Below are 16,266 nucleotides of genomic sequence, written 5' to 3'. Positions count from 1 at the left end.
CATCTCTCTTTTTCTCTGATTTTACAGAAAACAGGCAATCACAGTAAAAATGCCAGGGCTCATTCTACAGGACCAGGGCATTGCAGGAGAATGTATGAAGAAGAAATTTATTTTTTCTATACATGTTTTGACTGTCAAACTTCCTTATAGTCCCTAGGGCTGCTCGATTATAGCAAAAATAATAATCACGATTATGGTGACTGAAATTGAGATCACGATCATTTAGGACGATTTTTCAATTTATGCTGATTTTATTTGTTTTAGTTCAGTCATAAAATTGCTCAGGGCACAATCAGGACAAAAAGAAATAAGAAACAAGATGATCACTAAAAGAACTCCTGATTACCAGTATAAAAAGACCAATATACTTATAGCTCATAGTCTATGACCCAAGGGCTATAGACCTTGGTTTAACTCATTTAAGTCTAACCAGTACAGACCCAAATACCAATATCTTGCAAATACTGACAGCAAGAATTATACAGTGGCATTTATAACAAATAAATGCAAATAAATTGATGTTCACAAAATGTTGTATAACATTTATTTAGTCGTGTCAAGGTTCTGTAGGAGAGTGCACTAGCACCGTGTCCTCAGAGAGATTAGTTATTAGTTATGTGTGAGGAACTTATTTCTACCTTATTTATAAACTATTTATTTACAAGTCGTCCATCAGTTAATGCAATAATTTTCCCAACCACAGCTGCACCCCCCCAACCCCCAACCCGGTCTCACAGCAATCGGGACAAGCCGCACGTGTGTTTAGCGTGCCGCACACGCACATTTAACTGTTTTTAGTGGCTCAGGAGTACGCAAGTGCAGTGTGTGTGCCACTCACTCTGGTTACTCTAACAGAGCCGACTCTGAGAGCTGTTTCTTTAGCGACAGACACATCACTGCATCATTCCCTTTCCTAATGTCCTGAAGAACGGTCCGGAGCGCAGGCGGAGTGTTTAGCTAACCTGCAGGAAATGTCAACGACAGTTATCCAGAAAGTAGCTAATGGTTACCAGAGATGTTTCTGAGGTGTTCGCTAGGTACTTTTAAGATTTAAAAAGTCAAGAAGGGGGTCTGAAAAGCTGCTAGAAATAGCGTCAAAGTCGCTAAGTTAGCAACACTGTGGAGCGCTTCATTTGCAACTCGGGGCAGCGCAATTGGGAGGAGCAAATAATCGGCTTGTTTTGTTTTTATAATCGTTCAAAACTCAGATCGTAATCGTGATTAAAATTCGATTAATTGAGCAGCCCTAATAGTCCCTTTAATCAGCATTTTGTTTGGCCTGTTTTTCTGTCTAGAACTCCCGCTGCATTATGTCTGGAAAGATGAGGATGTTCTGACTGACCAGCAGCTCTGTAACCAGGAGAGGACCTTGGATCAAGATGAACCAGAAGTTTTATGGGTGGGGCCAGAACCATCAGAGACGAAAGAGGAGCAAGATGACCCAGAACCTTTGCAGATTCTAGAACAACGGGAGCTGAGCATCGGTCAAAATAAAGAGCAGCTGGTACTGAAACTGGAGACCGTTACCTCCCTTGTGAATTCTACTTCTGAGGAACAAGACCACAATGAACCAGAACCAAACCGTGACCAACTCCTATTTTCATTGCTTCCTGATGCTGAGATCCAAGAACAGGAAGGAAGCAGAGAAGAAGATGTTGAATCTGGCAGAGATGAAGAGATGATACAAAATCAGAGAAGTCCACAAACAAGAGATACCAGAGGCAATGAAGACGGTTCAAAACTAGAAAAGCCTGGAAACCTTCACACAGGTAAAAATTTATCAGCATGCAGGAGAAATTAGCTTCAGATGACATGATTTGGAAGCTTATTTCCTTGTATTTGGGCATCTTTCCTCGGATTGGACAACAGCATTGCAACACTACCACTGTCTCTGTTTGCGTTGCAACGTTGATGTTTTATCTCCCCAAATAACACAAGCCTGAAGGAATCCTGCCATGTGGTGGACTTGCTAATGCTAACAGTTAGCTTGTACTGGGCAAGGTAACTAATTATGTAGCACATTTCATACACAGAGGCAATTCAGTGTGTTTACCAGGTGAAAGATCAGCAAGAACATAAAACAATAAAATCAATGTGACATAGGGCTGTACGATATTAGGAAAACCTGCAATATTCGATAACAGTGCTTGATATTGCGATATCGGTATTACTCACGATAAATAACCAAATACTAAAGTATGCAGTGTTGATGTTGTCTGGCGTGTGACGTCTGCTCTGAGTTCAAAGCAAACAAAAACTAATGCATGAATTCCATTACAATATAACGTTTTCATTGCAAAAATATGCAGCTGCACCTGCTACTGTATTAGCAGCAAAACAACAACCTGCATGCATGCAGTTTCTCAGTGACTTTAAAACATCTCCTCCACCATAAAACTTTTTCTGATGCTCAAAATACTGAAAAACATCCCTTACCAGGGTTTTTGAATAAATAAAAAAATCTGAAAGTAAGTTTAAATGTTAAATAATAGTTAACATCACTTAAATGCAACAGCAAATTCTCTCATTGCTACTGAACATTTTCTCCACTTACGTGGTTATATAAGGCTGTTGCTGTAATTGGGAAGTGAACTGTGCTCGGCCAAACTAGGAGAATATTAAGATTTTCTGAGGGAAAGAGAAAAACAATTGTCTACCTTTCAGAAGAGGAACTGGCAAAAAAAAAAACTACATGGAAAATATGTGAAAATGTTTGTTTTTAACCCCAAATTGAACAAGTTTACCTAGGTCTTAAAAAGCAGCTCAGATGATGAAACTGCAACTATGATTCTGATAACAAGCTAACAAATTGAACTAGCTCCTCTTAAGATAACCGGCTAGAAGAGCTTCTGACTGACAGTTTATGTGCAGCAGCAAATCAGCTATCCTGATTAACAAGGTTATAAAAGCTCATAAATGAAAAATCACTTTGATGTGTGGGGGAACTTTTCCAGGCCCTCTTTAGCAGGATGGGACTGGGAGGAGAGTGCTGTAGCCTTTTAGCTGGAAGATAAGCGGAGCCTTCGCTAACGTCACCACCCGGTGGAACACTAGTGACACGAAGGTGGGTTGGTTCACCGGCACGTGTCGGGAGCCAGCCCGGTTATTATCAGCTGCTTAACGACACCGAGCGGACTCACGTTCACGTTTGAAAGCAGCGCTGATTCCAGAAACCTCAGCACAAAGTGCGTTCGTTAATCTGAGCCAGCATGACGAACAAGGGAACGGCACCGCTAACTCAGTTCGGGTGCTCAGTGTTCCCACGCGTCCTGGAAAACCTGGAAAACCTGGAAAATGATAGTCCAATTTTCCAGTCATGGAAAACACATGGAAAATGGGGGGAATTGCAAAATGTCCTGGAAATTTTTGAGTTGTCCTGGAAAATAATTTTCCCTCCTTGTGGATAAACAAACGGATTATTGGGCAATATTGGGCTGCAGCGCTTCTCCTTTCATTTCTGCATCTAGCTGGCACAGTGCCCCACATGATGCTTCCAACCAACCAGATTGCATATTCCCCTTCAGTTCCAGTTCCACTTCTGTTTTTCTAACTGTCTTTTTTGCTAGATTTACAGATTTTTCACCCCTAGATTTATTTCCCCAAAGAAGGGCCAAAAGTAGCGACTCGGTTCACGAGTATTGCTTTATTGCAGTTCATAGAGTGAGAAGTTTTTCTCCTTCTCTCTGTTGAGTGACAAAGGAGCAGCGGAGAGCTTTTGTTTTTTTCACTCTGCATTGAGACGAGCGAACCTGACGAGAGCTTCAGGATAGCAACGGATAGCAGGTAGTCTACCGGACCCGCGCTCCACTCAGTAATTCATACTAGTTCTATCGTCCGACAGCAGAAACAAAAATATGTGAATGAGAAAAATGTCATGAATTTGATTCTATCAAAAATACTAAGTATGTGCTCAGAGGACAGAGCCTCAGCTGTTCATACTGTTTTTAGCTAGCTACACAGACCGCAGCCAGGAGGCAGTGAGAACTGAAGACTGGTATGGTCGTTTGAACAAACTTGTTAACGTAATTAAATTGAATTCAACACGGCTAAATTAATAACTAGAATGATTTTAAGTGGTAACTATATATTTATCATAGTAATGCTACGTACAGTCCAGACTAAAAAAGTAGCAAACAACTACAAGTACTTATCTCTGAGGTAGAAAAAAAAAATTCCCAGGTCCAATATGTCTGTGGTGTTAGCGGGAGATATTAGCCTAGTCATCTACCCTGAATCTTGTTTCTGGATGACTGGACTAACCTAAAATGACCAATACTGGAACAACAAAATGCAGTTTAACATCCAACTATGTGAAATAAGCAGTAAAGTGTAATGTGGTGTGTACAGTAAGTATAATACATAGAATATGAAAGATATGAAAGAGCTAAGGTTTGAAAAGCAGGCCTAATTTATTGAATAAACAGTCAATATAAACAGTAACAATCTTTCAAAATATGTCTTTGTGTCCTTTATAGGCAGGAGAGTGTGATGTCTGGAAGACGGTGCAAATTCAAAACTTTTCAAAACTGGCTTTTTGCTAGCCCCAAGACTCTCTGCCTGTGTGTTGGGGTTTACCCCGGGGGACGAGAGGGTAGCTTCCCTGCGCCTTCGGGTCAGAGAACGGGTCCTGACTGTTGTTTGCGCTTATGGGCTAAATATCAGTTCAGAGTACCCACCCTTTTTGGAGTCCCTGGGATGAGTGCTAGATAGTGCTCCATCAGGGAACTCCATTGTCCTACTGGGGGACTTCAATGCTCACGTGGGCAATGACAGCATGACCTGGAGGGGTGTGATTGGAAGGAACGGCCCGCCTGATCTGAACTCGAGTGGTGTTTCATTATTGGACTTCTGTGCAAGCCGCAGTTTGGCCATAACGAACACCATGTTCGAACATAAGGATGCCCATCGGTATACTTGGTACCAGGGCAGCCTAGGTCGCAGGTCGATGATAGACTTTGTAGTCTTATCATCTGACCTACGGCCGTATGTTTTGGACACCCGAGTGAAGAGAGGAGCGGAGCTGTCAACTGATCACCACCTGGTGGTGAGTTTGATCAGATGGCAGGGGAAGATGCTACATAGACCTGGCAGACCCATACGCATAGTGAGTGTCTGCTGGGAACGCCTGGCAGAAGAACCTGTCAAGACGGTCTTCAACTCCCACCTCCGGCAGAGCTTTGACCACGTCCTGAGAGCAGTGGGGGACATTGACTCCGAGTGGGCCTTGTTCCACTCTGCGATTGTTGAGGCGGCTGCTGTTAGCTGTGGTCGCAAGGTGGCCGGTGCCAGTCATGTTGACAACCCCCGTACCCGCTGGTGGACACCAGAGGTTCGGGGAGCCGTCAGGCTGAAAAAGGAGGTCTACAAGGCGTGGCTGGTCTGTGGGTCTCCGGAGACAGCAGACAGGTTCCGGATATCCAAGCGGGGTGCAGCAGTGGCAGTTGCCAAGGCAAAATCTCGGGCGTGGGAGGAGTTTGGTGAGGCCATGGAGAAAGACTATCGATCGGCTCCAAAGAGGTTCTGGCAAACTGTCCGGCGCCTCAGGAGAGGAAGGCAGCAACTCGCTCACACTGTTTACAGTGAGGATGGGGAGCTGCTGACGTCAACTGGGGCTATAGTTGGACTTTGGAAGGAATACTTAGAGGAGCTCCTCAATCCCTCCTACGCGCATTCCAAGGAGGAAACAGAGCCAGGAGACCTGGAGATGGACTGTCCAATCTCAGGGGCAGAAGTTGCTGAGGTAGTCAAACAACTACACAGCGGCAGAGCCCCGGGGTGGATGAGATTCGTCCTGGGTATCTCAAGGCTATGGATGTTGTAGGGCTGTCGTAGTTGACAAGTCTCTGCAACATTGCGTGGTAATCAGGGGCAGTTCCTGTGGAGTGGCAGACTGGGTTGGTGGTCCCCATCTTTTAGAAGGGTGACCTGAGGGTGTGTTCCAACTATAGGGGGATCACACTCCTAAGCCTCGTACATTCGGGAGGGACTCGGAGTAGAACTGCTGCGCCTCCGGATCGAAAGGAGTTAGTTGAGGTGGTTTGGGCATCTGGTCAGGATGCCTCCTGGACGCCTCCCTGGGGAGGAGTTTCGGGCATGTCCTGCCGGCAGGAGGCCCCCGGGTCGACCCAGGACACGTTGGAGAGGTTACGTCTCCAATCTGGTCCGGGAACGCCTTGGGGTCCTGCCGGAGGAGCTGGTGGAGGTGGCCGGGGAGACGACGGTCTGGAGCTCCCTAGTTGGGATGCTGCCCCCGCGACCCGGACCCGGATAAGCGGAGGAAGATGACGACGATTTCAATCAGCACAGTGAATTAACCTGGTTCAGTTGCTGAGCAGAACAAAAACATGACATGGAGATGACTTGATGATGCCACAATGTCACATCTCTGGTATGAACTAAAGTAGAGAATAACTTCTGTTTTAGTTGTGTTGCATTGTAAGTAGAGGAAAGCAGGTGGGATTGTGAAAGACAAAAATCTTTCCACAACTATATTGTCCAAATAACGGTATAGGTAGGTACAATATCATATATGTTTCTAAATATATCGGGATATCGGCAAACCGTAGTTATGATAACTTGACTTGTACACTGAAAAAGTCTTGAAAATGTCCTGGAAAAGTCCTGGAAAATAATTTCAAGAAAAGAGTGGGAACCCTGGGTGCTGCGTTCCACCCATCCTAAGGGTCGACGTAGGGGGCGGGCGTATTACGTGAACGGACCCATCTGATTGGCCGCATATCAGAAGGGCTACATTTGATTGGTCAAATAATACTTCCGTGTAAAAAACAGAGCTGGTTTACAAAAAGTTGATGTATGACACGGATGGAAATGTTGAACCAAACATTTATCGCCGTTTTTGACGTGTTTTGCGATGGGCCTATCGCACGCCCTGTTTTCGCGATGACGATAATTTTTCGATATATTGTGCAGCCCTAATGTGACAACATGAAACCATACTAGTTAAAACATTCTCTGCTGTTTCTTGGACGGTAAACCGTCCTGTCGTGAGCCAAGATAGGTGAGTGCATGAATGTTAAGTGACAGTGTGACATAGATCTGTCAGGATTTTCATATCCTAGAGATTCACAGTCTATTTTTTATCAGAAGCTAATGCAGGAAATAGGGTTAGAAAACTATTTTAATGTTCAGCCTGCATGAAAAACAGAGCAATTGCATATAATTAGAAATAATCATTAAAATAAGTTTGTCTTGGGCCAGCTCCTCAAGGGGAATCCTAGGGCCGTATTACTGAAATGTAATGGTCCGAGGGCTACTCGACAAAACGACCTGGAAGGTCTACACACAACACATAAACCTAAAATATCTATTGGGCTATTGAGTGCCACAGTCCTAGGCTTTTCCCAGGCCAGACGAGTCACAGTCCCTTAAGCATGTCTTGGGTCGTCTTTGGGCCTCTTTCTGGTTGGATGTGACCAGATAAACCTCTCCAGGCAGGCATCTAAGAGGCATCCAAACCAAGTACTATTGCCACCTCAACTGGCTCTTCTCAGTGGTGGAGCGGTGGATCTACTCCAAACTGCTCCCAGATTACTGAGCTTTTCTAACGGAGAGCCCAGATGCCATGGGGAGAAAACTAATTTCAGCCGCTTGTATCCACAGTCTTATTCGATTGGTCACTACCCAAAGCATGTGACCAAAGATGATGATTGGAATGTAGATCAACCGGTAAATCGAGAGCTTTGCCTTCCGGTTCAGCTCTGTTCACCATGACAAATCAGTACAACGCCTTAATCACGGTAGATGCAGCACCAATCCGCTTATCACTTTCCCACTCCAACTTTCCCTCACACGTGAACAAGACTCCAAGATACTTAAAGGTGCACTATGTAAGAATATATTGAAAATGCCACAGTGACAAAATCCCCAAATAGTCTATTGTTAGTCTTTTTGGAAGGAAGGTTATACTGAAACATAGTTCATATCCAGCTGGTTGTGAGGATTGTTGGTTTTTCTCCTTTTAAAACCAAGGAAGGAGGGACGTAACTACTGTTTACCATCAGTGAGTTTGGCTTATTGTGTTTCCTGCAGGCTAATACTGCAGCGTCAATGATTATAATCTGACGACAGCTGGTAAAAAGCTCCAGAGTTGTTTAAAGTGGTTGCAGGAACCACATTTTACCACAGGATGACATTTTTACCTAATATCTACATAATGCCCCTTTAAACTCCTACAGTTGAGGCAGTTCCTCGTCCTTAACCTGGTGAAGGCACTCTACCCTTTTTCGATTCTAGACCATGGTCTCGGATTTAGAGTAGCTGATTCTCATCCCAACTGCTTCACACTCGGCTGTGAACTGCTCCAGCAAAAGCTGGAGATCACTTTCTCATGAAGCCAAAGGGACCACATCGTCAGCAAAAAGCAGATACCTGATTCTTAGGCCACCAAAACAGATCCCCTTGACACCTTGGCTTTATCTTAGAATCCTGCCCCTAAAAGTTATGAACAGAATCTGATATACATTTAAATTAAATCAGGCTGCAGCACTGGACTGCTCTGATATATAAAAATTGGTAAATCAGTTGAACAATATATTGCTATATCTGTACTACAGTGGTACTAGGGAGTAGTAGAATGCTTGAAGTGGGAAAAAAAAGGTTCAGTAGTACTCCCCATACTGCCCCTTACTGGTCAGGGGCAGTATGGGATGCCATTTCTAAGGTCAAACATCATAATTTAACAGTAATATTTTGTAGCCTGGCCTGCCAGACTCTGTCTATTCTACACAGAGAACGAGTCTGGATACTCAAAGGCAGAGAGCACCATCAGGGGTGGGACTAGCCAGCTCAAAAATAACCAATCAGAAAAAAGATGGAAATACCAACTATATTGCTGTAGTTTTTTAGCTGTAGTCAAAAATGGCCTCTGCCGACAGCACAAACATCTTTCTTTAGAAGAAAGGCATTTAGCGCTTCTACTTGCTGTGGTTTTAAAGACATGTCCAAGTCATTTAGAACAGAGGAAAGAGCCGCAGCGAACTCCATTTCAGACGCCCTCTTTGTTGTTTATGAGAAACTGAGCGTCGTGGTGTGTGACGTATGCTGCTTAGCGCTGATTGGCTCGGTTGTTTTCTCAGTTATTTTACAAACTAAATATTTAATTTCCCAAAATAAAAATTTAGATCACAGCTAAATATTTGTTTTGGGACGAAACCTAAGTATTGATTTCGCAAACAAAATGCTTTCCTCTAAAATAAATGTTTAGCTGGGATCAACATATTTAATTTGGAACCAAATATTTAGTTTGTAAATAATTTTATTTAATTTTAGATTTTATTTGATTTATTCTTTATTTAACCAGTGTAGCGATAAATATAGATTTATATCTATATTTCAAATGTGGCGTAGATTTAGCTCGTTTATTATCGTCTATTAATTGATCGAGGCACCACCAGTTTCCGGAACTGGACCGTTGGATTTAATATCTATATCTTCGCAATGTAATCAGTCTCAGAGTTAACACCACAGATTGATCTAAAGGATGAATTCTTGACAGAATGCGCCGATAATTCCCGAGAATTGCTAGACAAAGATCAGGCGTTATTTACCTTTTTTGAATTTATTACAACATCAGCTAATACATTGACAAAAAACAAACAAACACAGCTTATAGTTTCATGCATGGAATTAAGAAAATTGTTAACCCAAAGCTTTATGGCAGTGATAGGAAATAACTGATCCGTAATAAAAGTGGAAATCCGGTTACACCAGGATTATAGAGAAATGGGGAATAATTTCTAAAAGGAGAACCAAGTGTGTGTGTGTGTGTGTGTGTGTGTGTGTGTGTGTGTGTGTGCGTGCGTGCGTGCGTGCGTGCGTGCGTGCGTGCGTGCGTGCGTGCGTGCGTGCGTGCGTGCAGGGTCCGAAATTAAATTTTTTACTCACCGGCCAAGTTGGCTGGTAGATGATAAAAATCTACCGGCCAAGCATATTTGTTACCGGCCAAAATTATAAATGATTTAGATCTACCTAAAGCATGTTATTCTATATTATGTTGATTCCAAACAGTGACAAAATAATTAAAACATCAATTAATAAGAAAAACAACTCTTTTGTCATTTTTACTATTTATTTATTTATTTTTAGAGATGTTTTTATGAACTCTTTCATTGAAATCTAGTCAGACTCCTTGTTTTCTCTGTCCATGAAGTCTGGCCTCCTGCTTCTGACACCGTCTTTGTGCCAAAGCATTACAGCCTCATTTGGGTCATAGTCCTTGATCTCTGGAGAACACAGCTGCACCATGAGAATATCTGAAAGTGTGTCAGGGCTAGGGTTGTCACGGTAACCGGTGTAGCAGTAAATCCCGGTAAAAAAGTTGACTTTAATAATAACCGTCTTGTTTTAAAAAATATATAATCTCGGTGGATTACCGTGGCTGTGGTGTAGGCGCGGTAACCCTTACCAGCCACCGTATCATCTGCTAAAGTTGCCGGCGGCACATGCACACTTTGTTGTTTACGACCAAAACTTTCTTTAAGCTAAAGCTGAAATAATGGCCAGATGAGACGGCAACACTCGGGACATTTATTATCCCTCAAAGAAGACAAAGTCGGAAGTATGGGCATTTTTTGGATATTTGAAGAATGCCGAGGGACAGTTGTCTGTGAAAGGCAGCAATGCTAAGTGGCCATCATAATGTAGCCATTGTCTCACGACTCCGCCATCTCCAGTTCGCCACTTTTCACAAAATCTTCTGGTTGCCACTGGTCCTGGTGGTTTTCCTTCCAGTTCGACGAGTTTTCTTTCTGAAGGATGGATGACTCCAGTTAAAAACCGCCACATTTCACCGCTAGTTTTAACACGAAGCTAACTACTAACTTGATAAACTGATTGAATGGGATAGGCGGAAATGACGCTGGATGCGGCGCTCATGTTACGCATACGTTTGTGTACGTTGCATGCAGGTGGGAGGAGTATCAGAAATCCATGGAAGATGACTGATAAATATAACTAATTTGGTGCAGACATTTACTTGCCATGTGGCAGATAGAGCTAAAAAATTTACTCGCCAAATGGAGCAATTTGCTCGCATTTGGCGAGTGTTAATTTCGGACTCTGTGTGTGTGTGTGTGTGTGTGTGTGTGTGTGTGTGTGTGTGTGTGTGTGTGTGTGTGTGTGTGTGTGTGTGTGTGTGTGTGTGTGTTCGAGTGGCTCGTTATGGCAGACGAAGAAAGGGGATCTTGAAGGCTAACGTGAATCTGGGATCGAAATAAAAACACAATAAAGAAATGGACTAATGTGAATTCACTAATCGGGCTTAGCACAAAAGTCAGCCAGATGAGATGCCTCATAGACCTTTTTCTGTCGCCAAAGAGGTGTCCTGTGGGCTGGTTCAGCTGTTCCAGAAGCTTGAATGCGACCTTCAGGGGCCATAGGACTTTTTGGCACCTCAGCTTAGGTCAACGGTGTCTGTGGTGTGTAGAAGGTGTTCTCCCGTAGTGGCTTGACTCAAGGTTCCTTCACTTCAGCGGCCTTGAAATGTGGAATTCAGATCGCGGGCCCAAATGATCCCAAGCGGAGCCGAATCATCAAACTGTTCCAAATTGCTCTTACTCTTAATATGAAAACTCGACCGCCACGCAGACTTCCGGTTTCACGTAGAAAGTCAAAACAAACAAACTGGGTTTCTTTTGATTTTTACCGTAACTTTTGTGAGCTAATGGCTTAACAAATTTATGAGTGTCGGGTTGTCTGGTGCTGGGCCCAGATGAAAAGCCCAGCAGAGGTTCGCTAAGGCATCTTTCTTCTTTGTTCTGCCCCACGAGGTCTGCACTGTGGCTTTATAACCTTCTGGGTCACACCCACATGTATTTCACTCATTAACCACTGGACACTTGATGGCACTGTGGCTCTTTCAAATAAACTCTTCCTTGTCAAAGATGGAAAGTCCATGATCACAGTTTAACACAGTTATTCATATGAAGCCTCAAAAAGTATTACTTTAGCATCAAAGTATTACTTTAAACAGGAAAGAATGAAATTCATGTCTTAAAACTAAACAGTTTTACCATTAGCATGAATTTTAACTGGAGAAGCAAAAATTGGACAGAGGTTTAACATAAAAGAAAAAACACAAAACAATCAATTAGGTTTGTAACTGATAAGATTTTAACTTGGAGCACCTTGATTTCTATTTTAAGGGTAAACAACCTAAACACCTTCTTTGATTATAGATCAACAGAAAAATACCAGGATTTTGATAAAGGCTCAATTCTGGAATCTTCCAGAATGACCCTTGAGAAGATTTACGAGCACCCGGCCTTGGGGGAGAGTCAGTTATTGGCAGGTTGAGGTAAGACAGACCAAGTCCTGATAATGTCCGGCTTAAAGAATCACTTGGTAAAATTTACGGTCCTGGGAGAAAATGTAGGAGTTAACCAGAATGCTCAAACTGCGGGCAAGTTTCAAATTCCCCTTCTTATTTTCTTCTGCTAAATGTGAGAGGAAAATCTTTGTGAAAATAGTTATGTTCTCCTTCATGTGAATGCAAACAAAGTTAATCTGAGGATATAAAATGTGGATTTTCGCTACACCAGGAAGGTCTCATTGAGGTTAAAAACCAAATTTTCAAGGAAGTCCTGGCCAAGAGGCAGTAAAAGTTACAGTTACAAAATGTGAGAAGTTACACTTCTCCTTGAGATTAAGTTACAGATGTAGGTGGGTAGTAATGCAATTATGGCCTTATAAATTATGGTGTACCAATGTCCCAGCCTCCTGGTGGATAAAGAAGGCCATTCCACTCGAGATTACAATTCACAATGATGGGTCAGTGGTCTATAGTTAGTAATAAACCTCAGCGAGACATGGTGAACCGCATAAATTTTACAGAGACACTGTGCTGAGGCATTCATATGCAAAAGGTCTCCATAATCCAGAATAGACAGAAATGTTGCAGTAACTAGTTGTTTTTATTTTATTTTATTTTTTTGCCTCTAAAGAAAAACACAGTTTATTTCGAAAAAAGAAACGTTAGGTTATGCATATAACCACTGTTCCCTGAAGGAGAGGAACGAGGTACAACAGAGGTACTATGGGATCCCCACCCACCGCACTAACCGATCAAGCAAAATATCATGGTCAATCGTATCAAAGGCTGCAGTAAGTAAGGCCGACTCAGTGATGTGCCCAGACCTAAACCCTGACTGTAATAACTCAAATAATTCCGAGTCCCATGGATGAGACACCAGCTGCTGGTAAACAACTTTTCACAAACATAATAAAGGCTATGGTGCAACAGGAGGAATATCCCACATCCCTTTGCTGTAGAGTAAAACTGTTATGGCACCCAGATCAACCATTCTGTCTGCTTCAGCGGCCAGGACAGGACAGGTAAAAAAAAAAAAGAAAGACAGCCCAGAAAAACGTCCAGGCAGCCTGCCTTGGTAAATAATGCAGAGAAAACTATCCATTTTTTGTTATTTAATACCAGGGGTGCACAATATATCGGCATCAATATCGGTATCGGCCGATGTTAGTCATTTCTTAACATATCGGTATCTGTACGATAAATAAAACTGGGCCAATATTAACAATTGATATTTTTTCCATCTTGTTTCCATTTGTTTATCTGTTTCAGAGGGTGAGGGTGGTGATGTGTATTTGTTTAGTCATGTGACAGTGATTGTAATAATCTCAGAAGCATAAATGTTTGTGGTGTGTATACATAACAATGTAAACTCAGCTTTGATTATTTTCATTCTATACAAAATCTGCTGCTTTTTTAGAAGCATTAATGTCAGTATATCGATATCGGCAAATATCGGATATCGCCTATTACAGTGATATTAATATCGTTATCAACCCAAAAATCTCATATCGGTGCATTCCTATTTAATACATTTGAAGGCTGTCTTTACCTTCGGTTTTCCTCCTTGCATTAGGGGTAGAACAAGAAGAACATGCTTTTTATAAAGCACCTCTGGATAAAATTTACAAGTTGCTTCACAAGCACATTAAACATTTTTTAAAGTTTAGAAAATATCGTAATGGGAGAAATAATGGCTTTTAATGTTTTGATGTTATGATTGGATAATATTTTATTATATAGTATACTATATAGTGAACATTTTTTGTCTGTACAGAACTCCCACAGCATCATATCTGGGAAAAGGAGATGGTTCTGACAGAACACCTTGTTGGTAACCAGGAGACGACCTCCAGTTTGGACCAGGAGGAGCCAGCATCTCCGCTGCTGAAAGAGGAACATCAGGACATCTGTATCAGTCAGAAAGAAGGGCAGTTCACTCTGAAGCAGGCTTCTCTTTCTGAAGACAAAGAGTCAACATCAAACGGGCATGAAAATTTTACACAAAATAACATATGTAAACAAAATAATATATGTAAACAAACTAAAGGGCACAGAGACAGTTTTGACAGTCGCAAGAGGCCATTTTCATGTAAAGTATGCGGAAAATGTTTCAGTCACAATTGTTTTTTAATACATCACATGAGAACACACACAGGTGAGAAGCCATTTTCATGTGAAACTTGTGGAAAATGTTTCTCTCAGAAGAGTAACTTGACTAAGCACATGAGAACTCACACCGGTGAAAAGCCATTTCCATGTGAAATTTGTGGTAAAAGATTTTCTCAGAGTAGTAACTTGACTCTTCACATGAGAAGCCACACAAATGAGAAGTCCTATTCATGTGAATCTTTTGGTGAATGTTTCTCTAAAAATGGTGACTTGACTCTTCACATGAGAACACACACAGGTGAGAAGCCATTTCCATGTAAAACTTGTGGTAAACGTTTCTCTCAGCGTAAATACTTGACCAAGCACATGAGAACTCACACAGGTGAGAAGCCATTTCCGTGTGAAACCTGTGGTAAACGTTTCTCTCGAAGTGATCACTTGGCTGTTCACAAGAAGACTCACACAGGTGAGAAGCCATTTCCACATGAAACTTATAAATGTTTCTACGACAGTGGTGTCTCGACTTGTCGCATGGGAACTCACACAGGTGAGAAGCCCTATTCTTGTGAAACCTGTGGTAGATGTTTCTCTAGAAAGGCTGATTTAACTCTTCACATGAGAACACACACAGGTGAGAAGCCATTTCAATGCAAAACTTGTGGTAAATGTTTCTCTCAAAGTAATCACTTGACTAAGCACATGAGAACTCACACAGGTGAGAAGCCATTTCCATGTGAAATTTGTGGTAAAAGATTTTCTCAGAGTAGTAACTTGACTCTTCACATGAGAAGCCACACAAATGAGAAGTCCTATTCATGTGAATCTTTTGGTAAATGTTTCTCTAAAAATGGTGACTTGACTCTTCACATGAGAACAAACACAGGTGAGAAGCCATTTTCATGTAAAACTTGTGGTAAACGTTTCTCTCAGCGTAAATACTTGACTAAGCACATGAGAACTCACACAGGTGAGAAGCCATTTCCATGTAAAACTTGTGGTAAACGTTTCTCTCAGCGTAAATACTTGACTAAGCACATGAGAACTCACACAGGTGAGAAGCCATTTCCATGTGAAACTTGTGGGAAATGTTTCTCTCGAAGTGATCACTTGGCTGTTCACATGAGAACTCACACAGGTGAGAAGCCATTTCCATGTGAAACTTGTGGGAAATGTTTCTCTTACAGTGGTGTCTTGACTTGTCACATGAGAACTCACACAGGTGAGAAGCCATATTCATGTAAAAAATGTGGTAAATGTTTCTCTCAGAACAGTAGCTTGGTTCAGCACATAAGAACTCACACAGGGATAGGTCTTTTCCATGTTTGATCTGTGGAAGGAGATACAGTCATAAGCTTTAGGTCTTCACATGAGAATTCACACTTAAGAATGTTTTTCGTGTATTGGTACCAATATCATGGTAACCATCTCTCAAGTCACACTCAAGTCATTAATGTTTGATATTCAAGTCACATAGGATTAGTCCAAGTCGAGTCAAGTCACTAGGTCCTAAAGGGCCAAATCTGCGTCCCAAGTCCAGCATCTAGTTTCAACTGCCACTTATGTTTGCACATAGAAATTAAATGATATTGCTATTGTTAGAATTAGCATGTAACTGATGCTAATATTAGTTTGGTATATTAGCCCAAATTACTGTGTTAATAAAACATTTGATTTAAAATCACTTTTCACAACACCCAGAAATACTTAACAATAGAGAAAACATAGACAAAGAACATAACACCATCCATCAATTTTCTTCCGCCTATCCGAAATTGTGTCACGGAGGCAACAGCCTAAGTCGGGAGGCCCAGACTTCCCTCTCCCCAGCG

General features: G+C 42.0%; 1 protein-coding gene across 1 annotated transcript in view; it reads left to right on the top strand.

The window, feature by feature from the left end:
• LOC107372909 (zinc finger protein 271-like) overlaps positions 1-15,973 on the top strand; it is a 34,112-nt gene extending 18,139 nt beyond the window's left edge. Inside the window, exons 2-3 of the mRNA XM_070551378.1 lie at positions 1,296-1,769; positions 14,103-15,973. Of these exons, the coding sequence (XP_070407479.1) occupies positions 1,296-1,769; positions 14,103-15,763 (2,135 nt within the window). The 3' untranslated portion in view covers positions 15,764-15,973. The remainder of the gene's footprint in view (positions 1-1,295; positions 1,770-14,102) is intronic.
• The last annotated feature ends 293 nt before the right edge of the window (positions 15,974-16,266 follow it).

This window comes from Nothobranchius furzeri, chromosome 5 (assembly GCF_043380555.1).
Source record: "Nothobranchius furzeri strain GRZ-AD chromosome 5, NfurGRZ-RIMD1, whole genome shotgun sequence".
In the NCBI taxonomy this organism is placed as follows: domain Eukaryota; kingdom Metazoa; phylum Chordata; class Actinopteri; order Cyprinodontiformes; family Nothobranchiidae; genus Nothobranchius; species Nothobranchius furzeri.
This window is presented reverse-complemented; position numbering and strand designations above follow the sequence as displayed.